Source organism: Strix aluco, chromosome 9 (assembly GCF_031877795.1).
Source record: "Strix aluco isolate bStrAlu1 chromosome 9, bStrAlu1.hap1, whole genome shotgun sequence".
Taxonomy (NCBI): Eukaryota; Metazoa; Chordata; class Aves; order Strigiformes; family Strigidae; genus Strix; species Strix aluco.
The window spans coordinates 22,849,850-22,872,619 of NC_133939.1; the positions used below are offsets into that span (position 1 = coordinate 22,849,850).

Sequence of the window (22,770 nt, forward strand, 5' to 3'; positions counted from 1 at the left end):
CCCTCTGAGAACAGTGGCAATTTCCTCACTGATCTTAGGAGGACTAGACCAGAGATCATGTTTTTATATTCTTTTAAAGGATTCATGATAAATTCATTAGCAGTATTTTCCACATATCTCAAGTCTGTCTCATTTAATTTATTATAAAAGTTTGAGTAGTTTATCCTACTTATTAAAACAGGGTAAATACAAGAGTAGTAAAAAAGAAAATACAAAATGCATACATACATGCTTAGCAGGGCAAATATTAATTGGTTCTTTACCTCCAAGTTAAATATTGCTCAACACTATTATTGCTTTTAGGGCAGTATGCATAATTTCAGCAGAAATATTCTCATGAGTATAATAAAGTTGCCTTGACAATATGCTTAAAAGTCAAAATTGGCTGCTTGCCTAAAATTATACAGATTTCTCTGTCACATAAATTAAATACATTTTTCCATGACATAACAGTTTTAATTTGAAATTACCATGGGAATTGATGGTGTAATTTTTTCATAAAATAAAAAATTAACTATACTGTTTCATACATTTTAAAATGCCTTACCATTCCATAAGCATAGAAACATTTGGACAAACATCTTTTGCTATGCCAGTTTAATCCTTTTTTTTAATATTGTTTATGAATAGGAATTAATTTTCAGAAATTTGGTGGTTCTTCATTCATGAATACTCCAAGTAATGATATATACTATTCTGTTAAAGAGTTGCAAGCCATATACTGCAGTTGTTCTATACTCAATTGCTATTTGTACAGTGAAACTGTTCTACTGAATTGCAAGTCCAAAATTCAAACAGCTTTAGTTTCAAGCTTTTCAATCTGTAAATACATTTCAAAGCAAACACACACACACCACGACAGATCCCTACAGAGAAAGACTGTATAATTTAAAAAGAAATTATGACTTGGTTCCTATGACTGCCCATAGGAATGCATCCAAAACTACAGCCTTATTCTAGATACGCTACAGAACTCTTTGTGCTACAGAACTTTTTAAAAGAAAAATCCACAGAAAGGACAAGAAAAATCTGTGTGATTTCAAAGTAATTACAGCCTATATGGAAAGACACAGCAAGGGTACAATAAAAGATGGATTTTGTTGCATGGGAAATGAACAAAGGGCATTTTCAACACAGTTGAAGATCAGTAGGAATGGCATAAGCTTTACAAAAATTCTGTGATAAGTCATGATCTACTCAGTATTGTTAATTCTCTCATCTTCATCTTTATAGTCTTGATGCTGGTATAGCATGAAGATTTGGTCTTTAAAAAGCAGCAGTTGTGCATCTTACATCTAAATTGACATTTGGTTATGTACCATACTCAGAGTAGTGCATGAGGCTGTATACATTCCACTACTGCTGAAACTCTTAAACTTACCTATGGATCACCAGTAGTTCACAGAGAATGTATACATGCAGCTCAGTTCCATATACTGGCAGCCTCCTTTGCTTACAAAATATTATAAATTTATTTAATGTTTTTCATTAGCTGAAAGTAAACATCATAGTTGCCCCCACAGATGCTGCAAGAGCACAACTGTAATCCCTGCAATGTGAGGAAACAGGACTCCTCTGGTTTCTGTCCTCTGCACCTTATTTGAGAACTGTAGGTCTCCAAGTCAGACTGCCTCTTCAGCTGGAGTTGCCACACAAAAAGTAATTTCAATGAATGATACAGAAGCCAGAATCTAGCATCATGAGTTACCATTTGTTCCCTGTAGATACTGTCATGACACTTGTGCCTCCTCCCACAGTATAGGTTTCTTCAGGGCTTTCTCGACAGCTAACTTTGGATTCTGCAGCCTTCCTGATCTACAAGACTTTTCACAGCCTGCATTTACTTAGCTAACCTGCCAGATCCGTCAGTCCCTCCATCAACTAGAAGGCCATTTTAGGAGTGCAGACTAGGTACTTTCATAAACTAACATTACAGAAATAATTTAAAGGAACATTATGTATTTTCTTATTGACTATATCACTTCAAGGATCTCTAAGCATGTATGATGATGAGCTAATTTTGTCTTTGATCACCATAGTATTCTCCAGTTCAGATAGTGATATGGGGAAGGGGAGAGGCTAAAACACGGATCACAGGGTAACACCACAGAGACAGTGCATAGCCAAGTGAGGGAACATAAAAAAATAAAAACCTCTAACACCCAGGAAAGGGAGGCACTCTGTTTTAGTAAACAGCTTCCTTCACTTAAAAAGTGCATGGAGCTTGCAGATATTAATGCAACAGACAGATTTACAATAAATCACATTTTTACAAGAATAGTAAAGGCCAAATTGTCAGTCACAGTCCAAATATGACAATAGCAATTTTCCTCCCCTTCTCCCATGGCTCTGATCCAGTAAGACTGTTAAGCACATGCTTAACCTTGAGTTTTGCAGGACATGCTTAAGTGCTTTGCTGGCACGAGGCCAAAATGCAATAGCCAAATACAACTACAATTCCAATGCTTAGTTTCCTTCAGCAAGACCAAGAGAAACAGAGGGAAGGAGATGGTGAACTGTGAGATATTTAGTTCTACCTTGCAACAATACACCATAATTTGTATAGGTCAGGACTTACAGACACAGATAGGATGCTACTGTGACACAGCGATCGCAGCAAGAGTTATCACCAAGCAATGCAACTGCTGTTAATGAAGATACAACATAAGCATGTTGTCATCTACCAATTTAGACATCAAGCATAGGTTTTAAACACAGCTGGCATGTGAATTTAAATATCCAATACAGCGCCTGTAGTAATCCTCCCACACCTCCTCTGACTTCACACAAGCCCTCTGTCAGTTGTTTGCTTTAAGCCCCAGGGGGTCACTTGGCTTGTGTGATTTCAGGTAAGGTACTGTCACCGCTGATTCCCAGGCTACTCCACACATTTCCTACTACTTAGCAACAGAGTACCGGTTATCACCTGCTGAGCAAGACTAGTCTTCAGGGAGGGAGCAACACCAAAGTGCTCTTTGCAGGAGGGTGAAATGAGTTTGTCTCGGTTTTAGAGCTCCCACAATTCACATTAGGTAGAAGTCAGTTATACTGTTCACCCTGTGAATTTATTCTCTGTTCTTGTGAAAACCAAATATTTGGCTGGCATGTCAGTTTTGTTGGGACATAAATTCACACTAGAGTGACAGATAAAAAAATAACAGCACCCTGGCACAAGGATGATGTAAAAAGTAAAAAGTAATGATCACACTTACTATACAATAGGAAATAAAGTGTGTGAGGTGGTAATTTTGATTGTGAAATATTTATAAATGTGCTTGAAAAGCAGGTGAAGAAAAAAGTAACTCATACAATTTGAGCTTTTAGCGTAAGACTAGTGATTTTGTCAGGAGTTCCCTTTCCAAACCTTCATCAGCAAGCAGAAAAAAAGCTCTCCCTGTTCTTATCCTTCCAAGATAATGATCTACAGACACAACTGTCAGGCCAGTATTTCCAGTTATGCTCTAGAGAACAATAACCTCAATTTCTATTTGTGGTTCCCATTTATCAGATTTTAGAAGTAGCTAGTTAGTAGAAATTAATTCACTCGTTTCCTCTTATCCTAGTGAGTGCCACCAAAGATTACCATGTGCCAGATGTGTGCAGGGAACTCATCTACCAAGAAACCATTGCTATGCATCGTACAAATAATTAGTGATTGACATTAGTTGATGCCTTAGATGCCTCTGGTTAAATTAAAAGAACAGTATAACTCTTACAAACTACTCAAATTAATCTAACCCGTTCACCTATTTGTCCAGTCTCACCCAAGCAGGCAAGTTGCTCAAAGTTCAAAAATACAATTTCCCCAATAGAAAAACTGAGTTAAAAGGTTCCTGATTTCTCCAATGCTCATTACTACATGTTCATTACCACTCCCTGAGCTTTCTAGGTCAGATCATTTCACTGATGCAATCAGCATCACCAGCACACTGAGTGGTCAGTACAGCAAAAGGTGTAAGTGCCCAGGAGCAGCTTTGCTGATGAACTGCACAGGGGATTACCCATTAGTAGTTTGGGGCTTCCTAAATTAGCACCTTGAGTAATTCAAACAGCCTCAGGTGAAAAAATGGGTAGAATCCAATCTAACTAATTTAGGTAACTAATATCTAAATTTTAGGTGCCTCTTGAACCAGTCCTTCTAAAATAAATTCCATATATAGCCAGTGGGAAAGCTAGATGCCTTTGAGAGCCTCCTAAGGAACAGCCTAAATTGGGCAGGATCTCCCTCTGGAGTTGCTTTTTCTAGGCATTTATCTCTCCCTGTTCAACATGGAGGGAATTTAGGCACTTAATTTAAGAGAACTAGTTCACTATGTGCTCAAAACATAGGTGCTAATTAGCTGCCTATGCCTGACTGGAACCCCTCAGTTTAGGTTCCAAATAATTTATCTTAAAGACTAGTATTATGCCCTACTAACATTAAAAAAAGAAACAAAACAACACGCATTGTGCACTGCAAACAGATCAAATCAGGAATGCAGTAAGAGACTGTATAAAATGGGATATCAGGACCATACCTTACCGACAACCTCGGTGTGCTCCAGCACTCCCACAGCATAAATCCAGCACTCTAGGAAGAGAACAGACAAAGCACTGGTAGCCACGAGCAGGGCAGGTTGTGCAGATGAACATTATCAACTGTAAATGTGACACTAGGTAAGAAGTTGGTCCTCTCAGCTGTTCCTCTGAGCACCAGATCTGGTCCAGCTCCCTCTGCCTTAAGATCAGACTAAGCTGCTCTGTGGCAACTTTTCACAACAGACTCCTGTTAACTGCCCACCCTTTTTTCGGTTGTTTGTTTTGTTTTTTTTTTTAAATCAGACTACTCCCTAGGTATTTCATAACTCTCTTACTACAACATAAGATGTAGACTGAAAACAAAGCAAAACCAAAGCCATAGCAGTTACTGTATGCATACATAATTTCACATTGTTTCTAGCATAGTGAAACACCACCACTGAAACCAGCATCGCAAGAGACACCTGCATTAAAACTATAAGACAAAGGCCCCAAAGATAAGCAGAAAACAAGTTTTTACAGGACAGCTGAGCTGCCACCATGATAGCAGCTGGGTGCTTGCTGTGCCCCACACAGGCTCCCTAGCACAGCACCAGGCCTGAGGAGAGGCCCAGGGCCAAGGCTCCAGGAAGGTGTTTTACCAGGCAGGGAGCTTCTGTGGGGGCAAAGGGAGAAGATAAGGCCTGGGAGGATTTAGGGGTGACTGCAGGGCAGAAGAAGAGGTGCTAGGTGGGTGACTGAGGGAAGCTATAGCCAGACTGGATAGTGACTAGAAGGAAGAAACCCCTCACAATGGCCCCTGCTCCCTTTCAGGGGACTAGCATTGCACCTCTTCCACAGCAATGCCTCCCCTCCTGCCCCAGCACACCCAGGCCTGCCCAGAGTTTGATACTTTTGACCCCAAACTGGGACCATTCATTGGGCTCCCACCTACCCTTCAGGCTTGAGGATGACCCAGAGAGGGAACTGCCATAAGCTACCGCTGTCACCTCCTCTTCATCTCACAGCAGCTCTGGAAACTGTATGATAAGCCCTAGCCAAAACAGAGCCCTGGGAAAATAAAAATTCAGCAGCAAAGGCAGCTGCAGTTAATAAATCAGTGCAGACAGCTGGGGATGGGGTGGGCCACAGGAAATGGAGACCAGGTGATTTCCCTCAGTGCCCTGGGCTGTAGGACTGTCCAGCCTGCGCTGAGGGGAAATATGGCAGCCATGGCCTGGTATCAGCTGGTGCTGGTATCAGCTATCAGATGATGCTTTTGACTCTTCAGGTATCTCTCCCAAAGCACAAAAAAATCCCACATATATACTTTTTGGAACAAAAAATTCCAATGGCAGTACTGGGTGAGAAAAAACACCATTTTCTGTTGTGCTGTTCAACACAGAAGTCAGTCACAAAAAATTAATCTGAATTTAGAAGGAGTATTTTATACTATGGATGAGTCTCTTCAGATGTATTAGTAGTAGGGAATATCACCCTCCACCGATTTTAGCTATCTTTCAGTTAAAGGAGTGTGTGGGCTTTTTCTTTAATTAAAATGAATTTTATAAAGAAAAATTAAGTTCTTAGAGACATTATGAGAATTTATGGCACTCACAGGCTAAATTAGTACTCATAAATCAACAGTTTCTCAGGCTCTGTCTATACTGCTTGGCATGTGTACAAATATTGCACACACAAATACTGTGCGGCGGTGCATTGCCAGCCGCCTGGCTCCTGCTCTCAGCGCTGCTTCCTCCAGCACCGGGCGATGTTGGGTGCCTTTCTTAATTTCGGTTTGCTTCTCTCATCTGCAATGTAGAGATAATACTTCTCAGCTCTGTGGTGGTGCCAGGCTTGATTCATGAATGTTTTAAAGCATTCTGTGATATTCACCCTGAAAGGTGCTTGAGAACCATAAATTATTACTTTAATATAGATAATAGTTTTCATCTCATGAATGTTTTATAGCACTACTCCAAATTCATGCCTGATATAACTCTAATAACTTGAGCAGAGTTAAACTAGGAATAAATTTGGTACAATATATGAGGCAGCAAAATGAAATTCGAAGTGTGAGACCGAGGGCTTAGCAAGTGGCATTGCATACACAGTAATGTCAGAAACCTATCCCACTGCCCGCTTACCTACAGCAAAAATATCAGCTCACAGCACCCTTTAACCTGTTAAGGTTTGATTTGTCATGAAATGTCTGCTTCATGTCAAAAACATATTTTTCTAGTATGTTCTATTGATATACATATGTAGTTTGTATTTATTGGGAATTAGTAGACTTGATCATGTATTTGCTATCTGTTTTGACCCAGATATTTCAGTTGAAAGCAGATTATTTTTCACAGGAACAACCCTTTTAGTAAGACACTCCTACAGCTTCCAGTCCTTATTCATGGGAGCACAGAACACAGGACTAGGAGGGATCCTCTGGACCACAGTCCACTTCTCAAAAGCAATCACATCATGAACAGCCATGTAGAAAGCTTGTCAAAAGCCATTTTAAATAGGTAGGCTTTTTGTCCCCCTACCCTAAAAATAATACTGTTCATACATTTCACTGCTGTGATAGTTAGAAAGATTCGTTTAATTCCCAGACCAGATGTATTCATGGCTGGTTTAGATCTCTTTGTTGTCGTGCCAGACTTTCTCTATAGCTGAAATAACTTTCCTCCTCCAATGTTATCTAACCACTCTCCCTTTATGTATACATGAGAATAATTATATTCCTACTCAATCCTCATTTTGTTAGACTAAGCAAGTCAAACCCTTTTAGTCTCCCTGTAAAATGTGTTCTTTATTCCTCTGATCATTTGGGTGGCCCATCTCTGATGAATTCAGTGTATCTATTCACAAAGTAAGAGAGTCAGAGAAGAGGAACCTCTTTGTTTTCTAATTAAACAAAAATGCTGCAAATGCAGCAGAAAGAAGACACAACTTAGTAAAAATTAAATCTTGGTGTTTGCTGGCAAAATTGATGAAGTGGATATTACCACCAATCTTCTTTCACTTTGATGGTAGAATTTTATCAAGGGACTTTGAACAATACACTGCTGGTATCAAACTAACAAGGGCCTGTTGCTCAGCAGGCCTTCCTTATATAAACAACATAATAAAGAAATTTCTAGAAACGTTATAACCACCTTTGAAAAGAAAAAAATATTTGTCAGATATCTGCTACTTCATACTTCAGTTGAACCTTGGAGAAATTCAGACCTTTGTTGATTCTAGTCTCCTTCCCCTCCATGACTCCGATTCTTAACATTATTGCTGGTCTTCCCAGAGTTTATCCTCTTACCCCTGCAACAGGTTTGGGCAATAAATTGCATTTCAAGTTGGTTCTCAGATTTTCTATTCTTCATTTGCTCCAGGGAGTGATCTTGCCTGTCTTGGTTCTCATAGTCCTTCTTCATTCCCTCCTTCCCCCATTCTTTCCTATTAAAGAAAGTTTCAATGGACTGTAATGGGAAACTTGGTAAGCATCCAGATCTTATGTGATAATGTACTCTATTGATACACTCTTACAGATACAGAAACAGAATATTTCCTAGGAAGTTTTTACATTTACAGTGATTCCTATAGAACTTCTTTCTTCCCTCCTGTTCCCCTGTCATGTATTAAACCCAGCTGGCAGTCAAACACCACACAGCTGCTTGCTCATCCTCCCCCACCCAGGGATGGAGTAGAGAATTGGAGGGGTAAAGGGAGACTCGTAGGTTGAGATAAAAACAGTTTAATAATTTAAATAAAATAAAACAATATCAATAATAGAAAGTACAAACAGGTAATGCACAATGAGATTGTTCACCATCCACCGACCGATACCCAGCTAGCAATCCTGAAATACCAAGATACCCCAATCACAATCCTGGAAGCAAGAGAGAGAAGCCCCCTCCTTCCCAGCCACCTTTCCTTTATATACTGAGCATGACATTGCATGACATGGAATATTCCCTTGGCTAATTTGGGTCTGGTGCTCTGGCCATCCTCCCTCCCAGCTTCTTGTATACCTGTGCATGGGCAGGACCTGGGTAATTGGAGAGACCTTGATCTCTTGGCAACAACTGAAAACATCGGTGTATTATCAGCATTCTTCTCATACCGAATCCCATACTGGATCCAAAACAGCACTATTCTAGCTACTAAGAAAAATTAATTCTATCCCAGCTGGAAACAGGACTCGCCCTCCAAATGGTGTAGGACTTTTCTTTATGCTGTTATTATATCACAGAATAGATCACTGAAGATCCAGTTGATCCAGAGACTTTGGCAATATTTCTGCTGGATGCTATGTTCACCCAAATATGCAACTTGTTGTAAAAGTGCAGCAGCTGTTACTAATGCTAGTTCCTAGAATGGGACATGTAACTGTAAAAAGAAAAAAGTATTCAAGCAATTTTTGCTGATATATGGATTTAATCATAAAGAAACTTTTAAAAAAATAAAAGTAATTTGGACAAGAATTAACTAAACATCCACTTTCATTTTATCCCCAGTAGAAATGAGTAAGGACTGTCACCAAATCACAAACAGAAAAATAAGGTCCTCTTAAGTCTTAAATATCAGCATTAGGTATAAGTATAGACCTGGAGATAACATGGGTACTGTAGAGGCATCTTTAATGGAAATCAAAGATGTGTATCTGGTATAAATTTCCAATCAAGTGCTGAGATTTACCAAATTAAGCAACTTCTGTGCATTGAATGAGACAGCAACCTGGACAATTAATTCAGAGAGTTAAAAAACCACATAAGTCACCTGTAAGGGGCGTCTGCAGTCTGGTCTTTAGCATATGCAGAATTAGAGTTTGGGACAGTATCACTGTCAGATTTCTAAATTAAGTGCCCACATTTGCATGTTCTGCTACACACAGTTGGGCAGGCAATCACTCATCTGTCTTCCATTATTACTCATGTAAATTGGTATTTCAGTGCAAAACTGTGAGGTCCTGGGCAAATGAAGAAGTGCACATATTATACAGTCAGTCAGTGTTAGGTACCAGATTAAATGTTTGATACGTCAAAATAATGGACTTTTAATTTCAATAGCTCCAGTATTTTCTTGCAACGTTGTAATACAGAAATCAAGTACTGAACAACAGTGAATCTAAGCTGGTTTGCTGTAACAACTTTAGAGGCAATCCTTCTACTGGAGTAGGTAAATGCCAGCAATTAACAAATATAAAATGAGGTTGAGTAAATACCTTTTTTTCCAGTTTTAGTCCATATTAGCATCCTAAATTTAAAAGTTCAAATATATATGAGAGAAAATCTTGAAAATTCAACAATGGAAAAAGAGCAAGTACAGAATAGAGAGAAGAGCAGAGAGGATAAAAGTAAAGCTGAAATAGCTCCAGATGAAAGCAACAGAGAGGGAAAACATGTTTTCACATTATTAAAGATAAAGTAAACGCAGGCCACACTATCAGACATCCACCCAGCTCAGCATAGGTCTTGATCCTCCAAAGATAGATTGCAGAGAGGAGACTCATCTCTGAGACTGTTTTACTGTTTTGTCTTTTTAATCCCTAATTCATGAAATAGCCTGTAATACAGAGATTTCTTTTAGGTAGCAGAAAAAAAATGCATTCAGGCAATTACAATAAAAAGGGAAAACCGTTCATAAATTAAAACTGTTTTATGAGTCTTCACACAGTCAAAACTCATGCAGGAAGTTCATACATGCACCAGGCTCCATCCACTGTCATTCATATGTCTCTGTATTGCAGAGAAGTGTTTTCTGTCTCAGCAGGTTATTGTTTAATGGGCTAATGCATATTTGCTAGATAAATGGTATTGGGGAAGTTCTGTGGGGACGCATGTTAATTGTGAAAAAAAGACCACTTCCAAATACTTAAAAATCCCTGCTTAGTCTCCTGGTGATAGAGAAGGCCAACTTCACTCCATTGATTTGAAGGGAGTTACATCAGGCCTTGTATACTTTAGCCCTATAAGCAATAGTATGCAATAATTGCTATGGGAAAATCACCTTGCTGCTTTATTTTTGTGCAATTTGTAAAACTAGAATATAATTTTGCCCCAGAAGACTGACTAAAGTTTTTTATTTTAAGCCCACAGCTATTTGTACATCTTCTAATTGCAATATCTTACTCTTTCACAGTCAAAAATAAAGCACATAACATTGTGAGAATATGTTTTATTTCTTTAAATTCTGCATCCCAACAACCCTCTGTGACCCTGGGTTTTTTTGTTGCTAGCTGGTGAATGAGCAACAAGAAAGCAGACCCCTTCTGAGCCCCTCCATTGATGACTTTCTCTGTGAAACTAAACCAGAAGCTGTTGCAAGGCCTGTAACATCAAATACTGCAGGTAAACAAAATTCTTTACTATCCCTCACTAGAGACAAATAATTTTAGTTTTATCTTAATTATGTTTTTTTGTCAAATGATTTCTTGATTTGTTACTATTTGCACAAAATTACAAGCTGGTATTAAATTATAATTCCCTGATCTATTATTAGTAGAAAAAACTTAATTCGTTACATTTGAGGGCAAATCTGATGTGATCCATATCACATGTATTCTAGCAGATCTCTGGGGCTGAATTAAAGGGAACTTGTTTAAGTTCAACAGGAAGTACATATCAATTTGACCAATTCTCAATCTTCGTTTTTGCAAAATTTTAACCTATGGGAAAGCCACATTTAGTCTGGTTTTAACCAAACCTGTTCCTTACACTAGAAACATTTTCTTTAATAAAAATTTAGATGGGATATCCAGGCTGAGTTCAGACACTTTATTAGTGAAAGGATCTAACACATTTCTTAGCTCCTTTGTGTTGCAATGAGATAGTAGAGCAGATAATAAGATTTAAGAGTGAATCCTGAAAGCCTTATGAATTATATTTGAGGTATATTGTCCTTTGGAAGTGTTTTTAGAAATTGGCCTCCTCCTATTTGGTATTTGAGCAAAAGTAATCAAAGCAGTTGAGCAGACCAACCAAGACACAATAAAATCGGCATAGCACTATGTTCTATTGCTATCTCATAAAATGACTTGGCTTGTTAGAAGCCATTTCATTAAAAACTATATACATGCAAATTATTAAATGAATAACTGACAGCTGGGTGATTATCTTCACATCTAATTAATATGTGTCTAAAGCAATATGCAAGTTCTAGTAACAAAAACTGGAACACTGAATTAAATAACAATTGTAAATAATACTTTTTCCTTTTATAAATGACTAAAGGTATTACAGGGATGAATAGAAATATTTCAGGTTGTTTAAGAGTGGTGTTTGTTGTAAAAAAGTAAGTATCTGTAGATCCTGTATCTACCTTGAATATCTATCAGATTTGGGCTGGGGGGCGGGTGTTAATTAGATGTATTTAACAACAAAATAAAAATTTATTATTCTATGAAGATTGATGAAATTCAGTGATTTACCAAGAACACAGATAAAGCACTGCAAGAGATAATACAAATTGATCTGTAAAAAACACCTGCCATATAAAACAATGATAAATAGATTTCTATCTTTTATGTGCCAAAGAATTTTAAATGTTACTCTTTAAGCAACTTTTAGGTGAAGAACTGAGACTGACCATGTCTTCTATACTGATATAGACCTTAATAGCAGTAGAATTTAGAATTATATTCAATATTTATCTCCCAAAAGACAAATAGTAACAACAGTAGAAACCATTACTAAACATACTATATTATTCCTTTGTGACCCAAGAAGTCCACCCAAGCAGCTGTCTACTCTTCAGCTTTTTCCGTAATGGCATGTGGCACAACAGTAGTGCCCTAAGCAGCTGTTACCAATGCTGGATAAATCATAAGATTAAACCAAATCTTATCTAAAAGCTCAATTGAACAGGGAACCCTCACAACATAAGAAAATCATAATGCCACAGCCATAAGACTTAAGATGTCTTTAAGATTTTCAGAGGAAACGCCTTTTATGCAAATCAAGCTTTTAAAAACTGCATCCAGTTAGGTACCTGAAATCCCTAATCATATCTGAATATGCTGGTCATTATCTTTAGACAGGGAATATACATCTACTCTCATCAAATTCAAACACGTTAGTAATTTTTTTTTCCAATTAAAACAAATTTTTAAAAGTGAGCTATTTGAATTAAACCAACATTGAATTCTAACATTTTGTCTCTAAGTATTATCAACAGGTCTGGATCTCTTGGATCTTAGTGAACCTGTCTTACAAACCCAAAACAAAGCAAAGAAATCAGAGAATCCATCAAGGAGTGAAGGCTTAAAAGCTACAGCCCACAGAAAGAAGACAGACAATTCTGACCTTATCAGTGTGGATACTGAGCAGAAAGTCCAGACTGTCAGAGTATCAGACAAGTCTTCACTAGATTTAGGTAAGAGTGTAGCTATTTTATCAGAGCTACATAGCCTTGCTTAGCACAAGTTTTTCCTTCCTGCTATCACAAAATAACCAGCAACACCAGAACTTTTGTTGCACCACATTTTAGCAGGGAGTGTAACCTTTGTTCCACATTATAAACTACTTGAGACACTTTAAACTTGAAAGACTGTGAACACGTTTTGCCTTTCCCTTTGCCATTATACCTATTAAGTTGTCACTAAATGTGCAAATAAAGTTTTGAAAGGATTCTTTCAAAAAATAATTTAGTCAGGTTGAGTAAAATAGTAGAAAAATCTATAGGGGTGTCAAGAGAAGTTGGTAAAGGACATAAATCAGAGGCAGCCCATCCTGGATGTCCTTTTCAGAACTGCAGATGTCAGAAATATACATAATATTTTTAACTAGTGCTTTATCTACGCATACGAGAGAAAAAAAAATCCATTCTTGACAAAAGAGCTATATTTATATAGATTGAAAAAAAATCCTAAACACAACTCAATATCCTGCCAAGCATGATCTGTAGATGAGCTTTGGAAAAGGTGAATTTAATTTAGTTACATCCAAAATAAATTACTTGCAGTGCAACTGAGAAATTTGCAAGGTAAATGTAATTTATACCAAGGTAGCAAATTTTCCATGCATCACACAGAAATTCTTTTAGAGAACTTTATCTTCAAACAGGAGCTGAACATCTGATTTTTGCAAAGCAAGTCCGACATATGACTGAGTAATACTAGTTGCCTACACAGTCATTTTTAAATGGTAGTCACTAAAAGAAGCTTTATTTTTACAATTTAACTACAATTAGGAAATTTAAAATATCCAAAACTATCAAATAGTATAATTGTATCAACAGATCTAAATTACATACAAATCACTGATTTTAAATCAAGAGTTCCACTGACATTCTGACTATGAATGCTCATAGATTCAGAAAAATGTTGTTAATTCCCAAATATTTTCATACAATATCAGCTAGAAAGGGGTACAACAATTCTGGGTACTGGACCTTAACTAAAATACAGTCTTTGGTGGCGCCATTTTCTCTATAATATACATTTAACAGAAGAGATAAAATTTTCCACAGTAGTTTCTTTAAAAGATTCATATTTTCTTTTCTTATTTTTCAGTTGATATTCAGACACAGCTAGAGAAATGGGATGATGTCAGTTTTCATGGAGAGAGGAGTAGCAAGGTCCACCCTTCTACAGAGCGAACATCATCATCATCTAGAGCTCCATCAAAAGAGCTTTTATGGTACAACTTTGTGCTTTCCTTACAAAAATATTTCTAGTCCAGCTTTCTTAATTCACAGAAATTCTTGCTTGATGACAAATCATATTATTTAATCTGTTATGATTACATTAAAAGCGTTCAAGCAGACGTTTTGGACAATATATCATAAGCAAGTACACTATAAAATGACATTTTGCTAGCAATTTTTAATGTTGTGAAAAGTAGCGGGTGCAATTACTAAATAAATGGTGGTGAGAATTCTACAGAGGCATGCAGTGATCCAAAACCAACTACAAACATGTGAGTAAAATGAGTAAAAAAGGATACTTGGCAGTGATTTGACAGTCACTGGATATCCAGTGTATTTTGGTTTTGCTACCAGGAGGGCAGAATTTCTGGGTATAACTGGAAGAGGCAAAATAAAATACCCAAGCCAAGTACTACCTCTTTCACGCAGTTCAACTAAAATTGCAGGGGATGTAAAGAGGGAAGAATTGGACTTTGCCTTTGGGAACAGTTCATGTAGATTAATTCTGCTGCCTTCCTGATATGTAAGCAACATTCATTCACTACATTATGCATGACCATAATTAGCATTTTCATACAGTAGAAGCAGTCTTCTGACCAAATGATGCTTATCCTCTATGTTAACCAGCCCTTTATCTGGGTGCTTCATTGACTTAGAGCTTTACACAAGTTTTGCTCAGTTAACTTGATTTTGGTCTACAGGGTTTCATTTTCTAGGAAGAAAGACTATTAGGATGTTGTGGCACAGAAATGCACATGTGGCACAGAAATGCACATATGCCAAGGTGAAGTCCTGTAATGTGGTGGTTGGTTCCTAGACACTGCCTGCAGGTCCAGTCTTGTGTCATTGCCTAACCTCATTTTGCCTGGCTATGAAATAGAAACATAGTGGTAGAGGCAAAATCTTCTTTCCATTATACTAGTTTCATGCCAATGTATACCCAGGGCTCTCCAGGTGAGTCAGGCCTGACTGTTCTGTTGCATTAACTATTGTCTTCATGCAACTGAAAAGCATAAGAGTGGGAACACTGAGAAGGGTCCAAGCACTTTTGATAACTGCAAGTTAAACAATTCAGTTAAAAGAAATAACCCAATTAATCAGTACATGCTTATGAACCTGAAAGACAAAAGGCAGCATGACTTAGTGTGCAGTGATGAGTATGTAAATGCATTATTTCTAGGTCCACAGAAAACAGATCACAGTCGGAGCTGACTAACGTCAAGAGTGCCTTGGACTCTGATTCAACGTCAGAATTAGAACTGGCACCTGCAACACAGGTAAGAGGATTTGGTAGATTTATTAATGATAAAAAGGCAAGTAGGAATTGTCCCACTGGCTAACCGTTCACATTCTGGAAAAACTACTTAAGGGATATTTTCAGGATCATCAGTTAAAAGATTCATACAGCCGAACCTTCACACAGCTTCCACATTAATATGTAATGAAACTAACTTAACTATGTCAGCATCTCAAACATTCAGAGTTTAATACTGCAGTGAACTGTGACCTTCCTGTACAGAGAGAAACTACAATTTACAACATCATCTTTTTACCCTTTCTTCAGTTCTGGAATTTGGACTTCTAATGGTTCCCTCTCCCTGTAATATAACTATTCTTAAGGTCTCTTAGTCAACCAGGAATCCCCAGAATTGGGAAATGGCAAAAGAATACAGGAAGGAATCATTAGACCAACGTTCATTAGCAGTTTATCTCCACAGGTGGGAGAGCAGTGTGGTCAAAGGACTTTTTCCTGCTGGAAAGGAACTCTAATACAGAGGGCTCTGGGCTGAAGATTGCCCAATAGATTTGCCCAATTCCACTGTCATATCAGGGCCTTGTGGAAATGATTACTTAGAGTTGTATGGGTTTAGATATGTATGTATGCATATATATGTACAAACATACATTTACATATGCATTCACATAGGTCAGGTTGCTTATACACCTTCTTTCCTGCTTATTTTTTAACTGAAAGATTTCAAGTTCAGCCAATGCCACTAGCAGATGGAAGAGAAAGTTCTTTGGTGGATTAACTTTTAGTTGAAAATAATTTTCACCTCTTCCACAGCTGTTTTTACGCCTGGACTTCAAAACCTTTCTGTCAAATGGAAAATCGGGAAATGAATGGAAAATAATAGCCTTATTTGAAAATGGAAAAATGAGACACTAAAATGCCAAATGTCTTTCCTGAGATTATGCACCAGGTTTTGCAGAACATAGAAAAAGAACCCAATTATCAGGATCCATTCCCATGTTTTGGTTAGGAAAAAAAAGTCTCCTTTACTTGCCTGTCACCTCTACATTACAAACAGGAATTTTTTTCCCCTTTGGAAAGCATAACACTAGTTGTAATGCACGGTATCTTTCCTTTCTGTGCAATAGATTTATACATCTTAGTAATGGAAAAGATCTATTGCATAGTATCATCCACTTGAGATGGACAGTGTGTTTTCACATGCTTTGTCCAGCTTATCTTTAAGTACCTCTAACCCCTTTTTAGGAGGCTGTTCCTCAGCCTAATAGATCTAAATGCCAGAAAGTCTGTGCTCAACCTAGATGTATGTAAATCAAGTAGACAGTCACAGAATTTAAGTGCTGTGGCTTTCTGTAAAAGCAGTTACAAATTTAGTATATAACATCTCTACTTGATATGGTCTATTTCCTGTTTATTTTCCACTAGAATAACTGCAGAAGCAAAAATCCACATTTTAAATTCGGTATAAGTTCAGTCAGTTGAGGCTCCATACTATTTTGTAAAATGACTGGTACTTCAAAATAAAAAACTGTGAAGTTGAATCAGCCGACTTGAAAAAGAAGCAAAGCATAAAATTCTTATCGTTGTTCTGGTATATTTCATGTTTTGTTTTGTTTTATCATAAGCTGCTTTTTTTTTTTTTCAAATTTTTGATCCACTCAGGTCATGAAATGTTGTTAAATTGGTAATTAGTGCAAAGAAATGACCTAAAGTGAGATTGCATTCTTGTTCTAGGTAGTTTACTTAGAAATTTAGTATTTTTATTCACTGCCTGCTTCATCCTGCTTATACTTGGACTGCCAAAGTTGTTAGTTCCCAACAAACAGGCTCATCTGTCTTGACTGAGTTCTTAATCTGCTTGTAAAAGAAATCATGTTAGAGCTTTTATCAAAGCATATGTTTTCCATGCTTTGTCCTCTGTAGATCTTGTCTATCTCATTTAAGGGTAACCTTTGCATATGCAACAGATTCTGCCATACCCTAAAGATTTCATCTTGTCAAACTTGCTGCAGTTTTCCATCAGCAGTTTCTCAGACAATCACCTTCATCACTCATCTTTGACATGTTAGATTTAGTTCCTCAAAGTGAAATACTAAGTAACTAGGGCATATTTTCATTAAAATTATGCAATCTTCTTAACTAAATCTTGTGTTTACCAGCAATTATGCCAATACAAAATCACAAAGGCAAGCTTTGAATTAATAAGAAACGTGTTTGAAGGCTGGAATGGGCAATAGCATGGTGGCTGTCATTGGATGTGGCCGTCTTGCTTCTCAGTATTCTACTCACATCATACGTTACCTATTATTAACTTTTAAACTGCATTGGCACAAAGTATCTTTGTTCTTTCTTTTACCTGCCGTTCTGGAAAGTTCCTTGTTAGGCTTTTATTAGTACCAAGATATCCTACAGTGTTTGGGTTTTTTTGAAGGTTTATTTTTCTCTCTTATAATTACAAACTGCAGAGGGAGATAATATGTTCAATTGTATATGCATAAAGTCTGCTCATGTTTTAAGTCTCTAAATGCCTCCCTGGGCATTTTAGATATTTTATTGCTCACCCAGAATGCATACACAAAAACCCTGACTGTACCTAATTCTAACATGTCAGCACTCTTAGACAAAGATATAGCACAAAGCCTAGAAACCTTAGAAATCTGCAGTTTGGGGCAATGATATTTAGAATGCAAAATTTATTCCCCACTTCTCCCAAATAGCTACAGTAAGACTAATGGTCCTAGCTCTCCTTGGATGTGCCAGTTACTCTAACGAAATGAAGAGTTACAAGGGACAGATTTAGGTCATTATTTGAAGACCTGCTCACAAGTTAAGACTATAATTTAAGCCTCTCACCAACAGTTAAGGTCCAACAGCACATAAGCAGACTACAAGTGTAATGGAATGGAAGATTTTGTCCCTGAAGACAGCAGCCAGTGATCAGCTACAGCACCTCCGCTGTAGAGTGGTGAGCATATCAACCCACAGCGTACGCAGAGCGTCCATGCCTCAGACATACCCATTCCACCCTGACCCATACCCCACCCTGGGATCCCCTCAGGGAGACAGCTGCAGAGTCCCACCCCATCACCAGCTGCAGAAGTGAAGCTCTCCAGCGCTGGCACTCCATTCCCATCCCCTCTCTTCCTGTACTAGCGAAAGGCAGCATGTTTGTTACATGTGGGGTCTTTCATTTCTGGGTACCACCACTCAGAATATGACTCCGCATTGTCTATATGTAAATGCAGCTTATGTGGGTTTTCACAATTACTTCTTTTTTTCCCTCTGGCTGTGCATTTAATGGACGAGAAAGTACATTTCTGTGGGGATTATGTGGGGACAATATGTATACTCTGACATATGGCAAAGGAGGGGACTTCTGTGCTTGTCCTCTTCCCCCTCACATCTCTATTGCCCCAACAAGCTCCCTGCCCCTTCTGCGGTACTACTCAGTCTGAACATTATATGATTTACAGTATTGTCCTTGACCTAAGGAAATTGCAGTCACTGGAAACAAAAGATTAAAAAGCGGAAGTAATCAGTTTGCAAGAGCCAACTTGTAAATAATGAAAAGGGTAGGAACATAATTAATATCTATCAACAGAGTTTTATGTCAAGGAAACCAAATTTAATTCCCTGATCACATTACAGGTTGGGTTGATAAATGTTGCTGTTTGATATTCTGCAAGATGTTTGAATTAATATACCGTATTCTGATTTTAAAATTAGCACCATACAATATGAATAAAGCAGCTGTTAAACAGAATAAAACTAACGTAAGATCTCAAGAACAGTATTTATTTACTAGGAATTATAATCACATGGGGGTTCTTCTGTGATTCCAAAGAGAAACCATGATCTTCAATATTATTGATCAGAAAATAAATATGCAAACCATTCCTGATAAAGTTTGCATATCGTGCAACAGTGCAATGGGAAAAAAATGTAAATAAGGGAGTCATAAAAATGAGCTGATGACGAAGACATCTGTATAAATACATAATCCAATACAGTCACTTGAAAAGTCATACATTTCAGAACGAGAATGCAGGCTCTACTTACAACACTACACCTGAAGGCAGTTTGAAAAGAATCCATGGCTCAGAGTGTACGAGGATGTCAACATGAGTGCTCCCTGTGCAGTACTGTGGCAAGAGAAGTGTGCAGAAGCAGGCATAATTAGTGGGAGATAGAAGATCACCTGATTTCTGTACAGAGAAATGGCAAGACAGGTAGTAGAACATAGAGTTCACTTTGGTTGTCTGTATGGCTATGAAAAAATAAAGCTATAAAAAAATAACGAGGGAGAGTAAAAGAGAAACAAAAAAGGTTGAAATCTGAATAAAATGTCTCATAATGAGATAATTTAAGATCTCAATCTCTGTATATCATTTAAAACACAATTAAAACCTGATTAAAGTCATCAGTACCTTTCCACAGAGAAAATCAGGGGTACTAAAAAGTGCTTTAAACTATTGGAAAAAGAGTAAGAAGTGATAGTTGGAAACTGAAATTTAAATTAATAAGAGAAAGAAGGAGGGCAATTAAACAAACTTGCAAACAAAGTGATAAAATTAAGGTCTCTTGATAACTCTAAATTAAATCCAAGCACCTTCCTCAAAGACATATATTTCAGACAACCTCAATTTATTCTCTGTGGAACATCAGTTTCATGCTGCGGATGCTGAGTGGCAAGTACTGTCACATGATATAGACAAACCAGTTATTTCTTCTGCCCTAAATTCTATTAATCAGTAAAATAACTATTTTGTGTATAGGATTAGGTTTTGGTATGTTTTCCGTGACAATCTCTTCCTGATCTTACCAAAGAAAAAAAATATTTTCCAAACAACATGGACCAGAGGTAGTAGATGTGAAAGCAGAAATAGATCCTCAGAGTCGACCTCTCCTCACGCTCTGTGCTTCCTGTCACTTGCAGCAAGGTCCAAAAGCCAACACAGGAGAATGCACACAGTGCCCCCACCACCATGTGCTTCTCACAGAAACTGCTGTATCATTCTTCTCTAACTGTACGTCTATCATCCACCCAATATATATTTCACTTATCAGTCTCTACCTGAGACACCAAGGACTCAGGAACAAACCAGAAACTTTAGGGCTAGATTGACAAACGAATGCCATCTTTCTAGGTAAAAAACTGTGTGTGTATACACACAGATGTACATGTTCAACCATGCATTGCCCTTTACTTATATGAAACCCCAGGAACGTTTTGAATGTTTCATCCCAGCAGTGCACATTTCAACACTTGCAGATACAGCCCAATGAGTCTGAAGTGAGCCAAATTAGTCTTTTAGCAATGTGGCTCTCATTGCGATTGAATATTACAAGTACAGTCATCAGAAATATAATCACGTAAATTAATGCAATTGGGACCATGGTCAGGCAAATGGCTAATGAGTTTAACCTCTGACAAACACGAGGGAAGGGATTAGCAGTCAGAGCTCTGTTTAGCAAGATTAGGCCACTTTGTGCTTTTCTATGCCATCACTGAATACTGTTTGGTTTTGTACTGTGCCTTTTGTGCAAAAAAAAAGAATAAAATAAATGTTTTAAATAAAAGAACAGGCAGAAACTTGTTATGTACTTCCAATGGGATTGACTGATAGTAAGGCACAGAAGAGAGAGCTGCTGATTTTAAGAAGTATTCATCCTTTCAGGGAAATCCATAGCAAACCTGGCTCTCCAATGTGATCCCAAAACAGAACCTAAAAGAAAAACACAAAATGTATAGAGAAAATGAGATGTTTTCTTCCTGGAGCACAGTGGGTGGAATGCATTGCCACAGTCATAATACAGGAGAAGTTAAAAGTCTTATACGAAATAGTCAGCTCTTCCCTTTATAGCCCAACTCTTACATTATCTTTTCTTGGACGTCTCTTTCATCTTTCACACATTTTGAGTGAAAAGTCTAGAAGAGATAAATTACTCTGCGTCCCATGAGGAATGATCTCTGCTACAGCGTAAAAGAATTCAGCAGAATTCATGCAGGGACACAACTAGTTTTGCTCAAGAAAAAGGCTATTTGGGCTCTAGACAATTAAGGAAATAACTCAAAAATGTGGCAGAGTGTATATCATGCCTTTCTGATTTATTCTTTTATTTTTTAGGCACGATCAACTAAGGAGCAGCGTTGGGGAGGGCCTCTTCTCTCCAGAAATCACTCCTTGGAGGAGGAATTTGAAAGAGCAAAGGCAGCTGTTGAGGTATTACTTCATTTATTGTTTTCATTTTCAGATAATATTCTATGAATTTATTATTCATCTTGCAGCACAAGTATAGGAGAAAGTTGGAACTTAAAGCAGAGAAAAGATTAGTTTCCTGGAGTTAATCATATGCTGCCTTCTAGCTAGAAACAGAATTTCTTATTTAAGAAATTAATTTGATTTGTAGGGTTTTTTCATGATATGCTAAGGTAAGTGCATGGTTTCTACCATGGTTTCTTAGGATCTTATTGCACACAAAAAACTTCTTGTCTCAGCATACAAGGCTAAAATGGACACAATCAGTAAGTTAGCTGTTTCATAAACTATACACCGAATGCACTTTTCTTGTATTTTCTGAGTGCATTGTTTTTTCCAGATCAAATAGAACCTTTATAAACAACTGATGGTGACGCACAATAGATTTTTTGATGTCACACATCATACACATTTGGTCCTGGCAGGAAAGGAGAGACTTGCTTTCAAATTGCCACTGCTTAAAATGCTCTCGATGTTCCTGACTGCACTGCAGACTGATCTTTAAGGTGGGACATGCTGGGTTGTAATCTGTGGTTGTGACACAGGGAATCTGATGAATATCTCTGCATTACAGTTAGTGGTTAAGCAAATGGTGTCAGTACTCTTGCAACTGCCAGAAACGATGTGTGATGGGGAGTTCCCAGACATTCAGCAGAAAGAAAAATGAGTTGAGGCCAACAACAGATCACAAGAATTGTGATGAATTACTTTACAGACTAAAGTAAGGAGGAGAATATATTGTAAAAAAAACCCCTACATATTAAAAGGTCATTCTAAGGCAACAAAGACAGGTGGTTAAAATGCTTTAATAGAGTCTCAAAAACAGCTATTAAAAAGCATCTAATTAAATGTTTCCCTAACTGTGTAGCTGGCAGTTTTAAGTTATTCTTTCTGCTTAAAATAGAAACTTGGACCAGGTAGTTAAAATGTAAAGGAAAGGATTCTTCAAGACCTTATAGAGCAGTTATTTCCATTTGCATATGAAAAGAGTTGAATTTTCATCCTAGTTAAAATGAAGTGGTAAGAAAGCTAGAGTGATTGAAATAAATTGCAGCCCATCTTAGAAAGATTAGTGCTTTCTTAAGCGGAGAATAGATACAGTTCAAAAATTCATTTTTTAGG

The 22,770-nt window shown here is 37.5% G+C and overlaps 1 protein-coding gene across 7 annotated transcripts in view; it reads left to right on the plus strand.

Annotated features, from left to right (window-relative positions):
• Positions 1 to 22,770, plus strand: part of PEX5L (peroxisomal biogenesis factor 5 like) — a 116,953-nt gene that overhangs the window by 76,104 nt on the left and 18,079 nt on the right. For 5 of the 7 annotated variants that reach the window (XM_074834229.1, XM_074834230.1, XM_074834231.1 and 2 more), the window contains 5 exons: positions 10,727 to 10,838; positions 12,652 to 12,861; positions 14,000 to 14,126; positions 15,314 to 15,410; positions 21,517 to 21,612. In XM_074834229.1, coding sequence (XP_074690330.1) covers positions 10,727 to 10,838; positions 12,652 to 12,861; positions 14,000 to 14,126; positions 15,314 to 15,410; positions 21,517 to 21,612 — 642 coding nt within the window. The remainder of the gene's footprint in view (positions 1 to 10,726; positions 10,839 to 12,651; positions 12,862 to 13,999; positions 14,127 to 15,313; positions 15,411 to 21,516; positions 21,613 to 22,770) is intronic. The other 2 variants (XM_074834234.1, XM_074834235.1) reach the window with 1 other exon arrangement.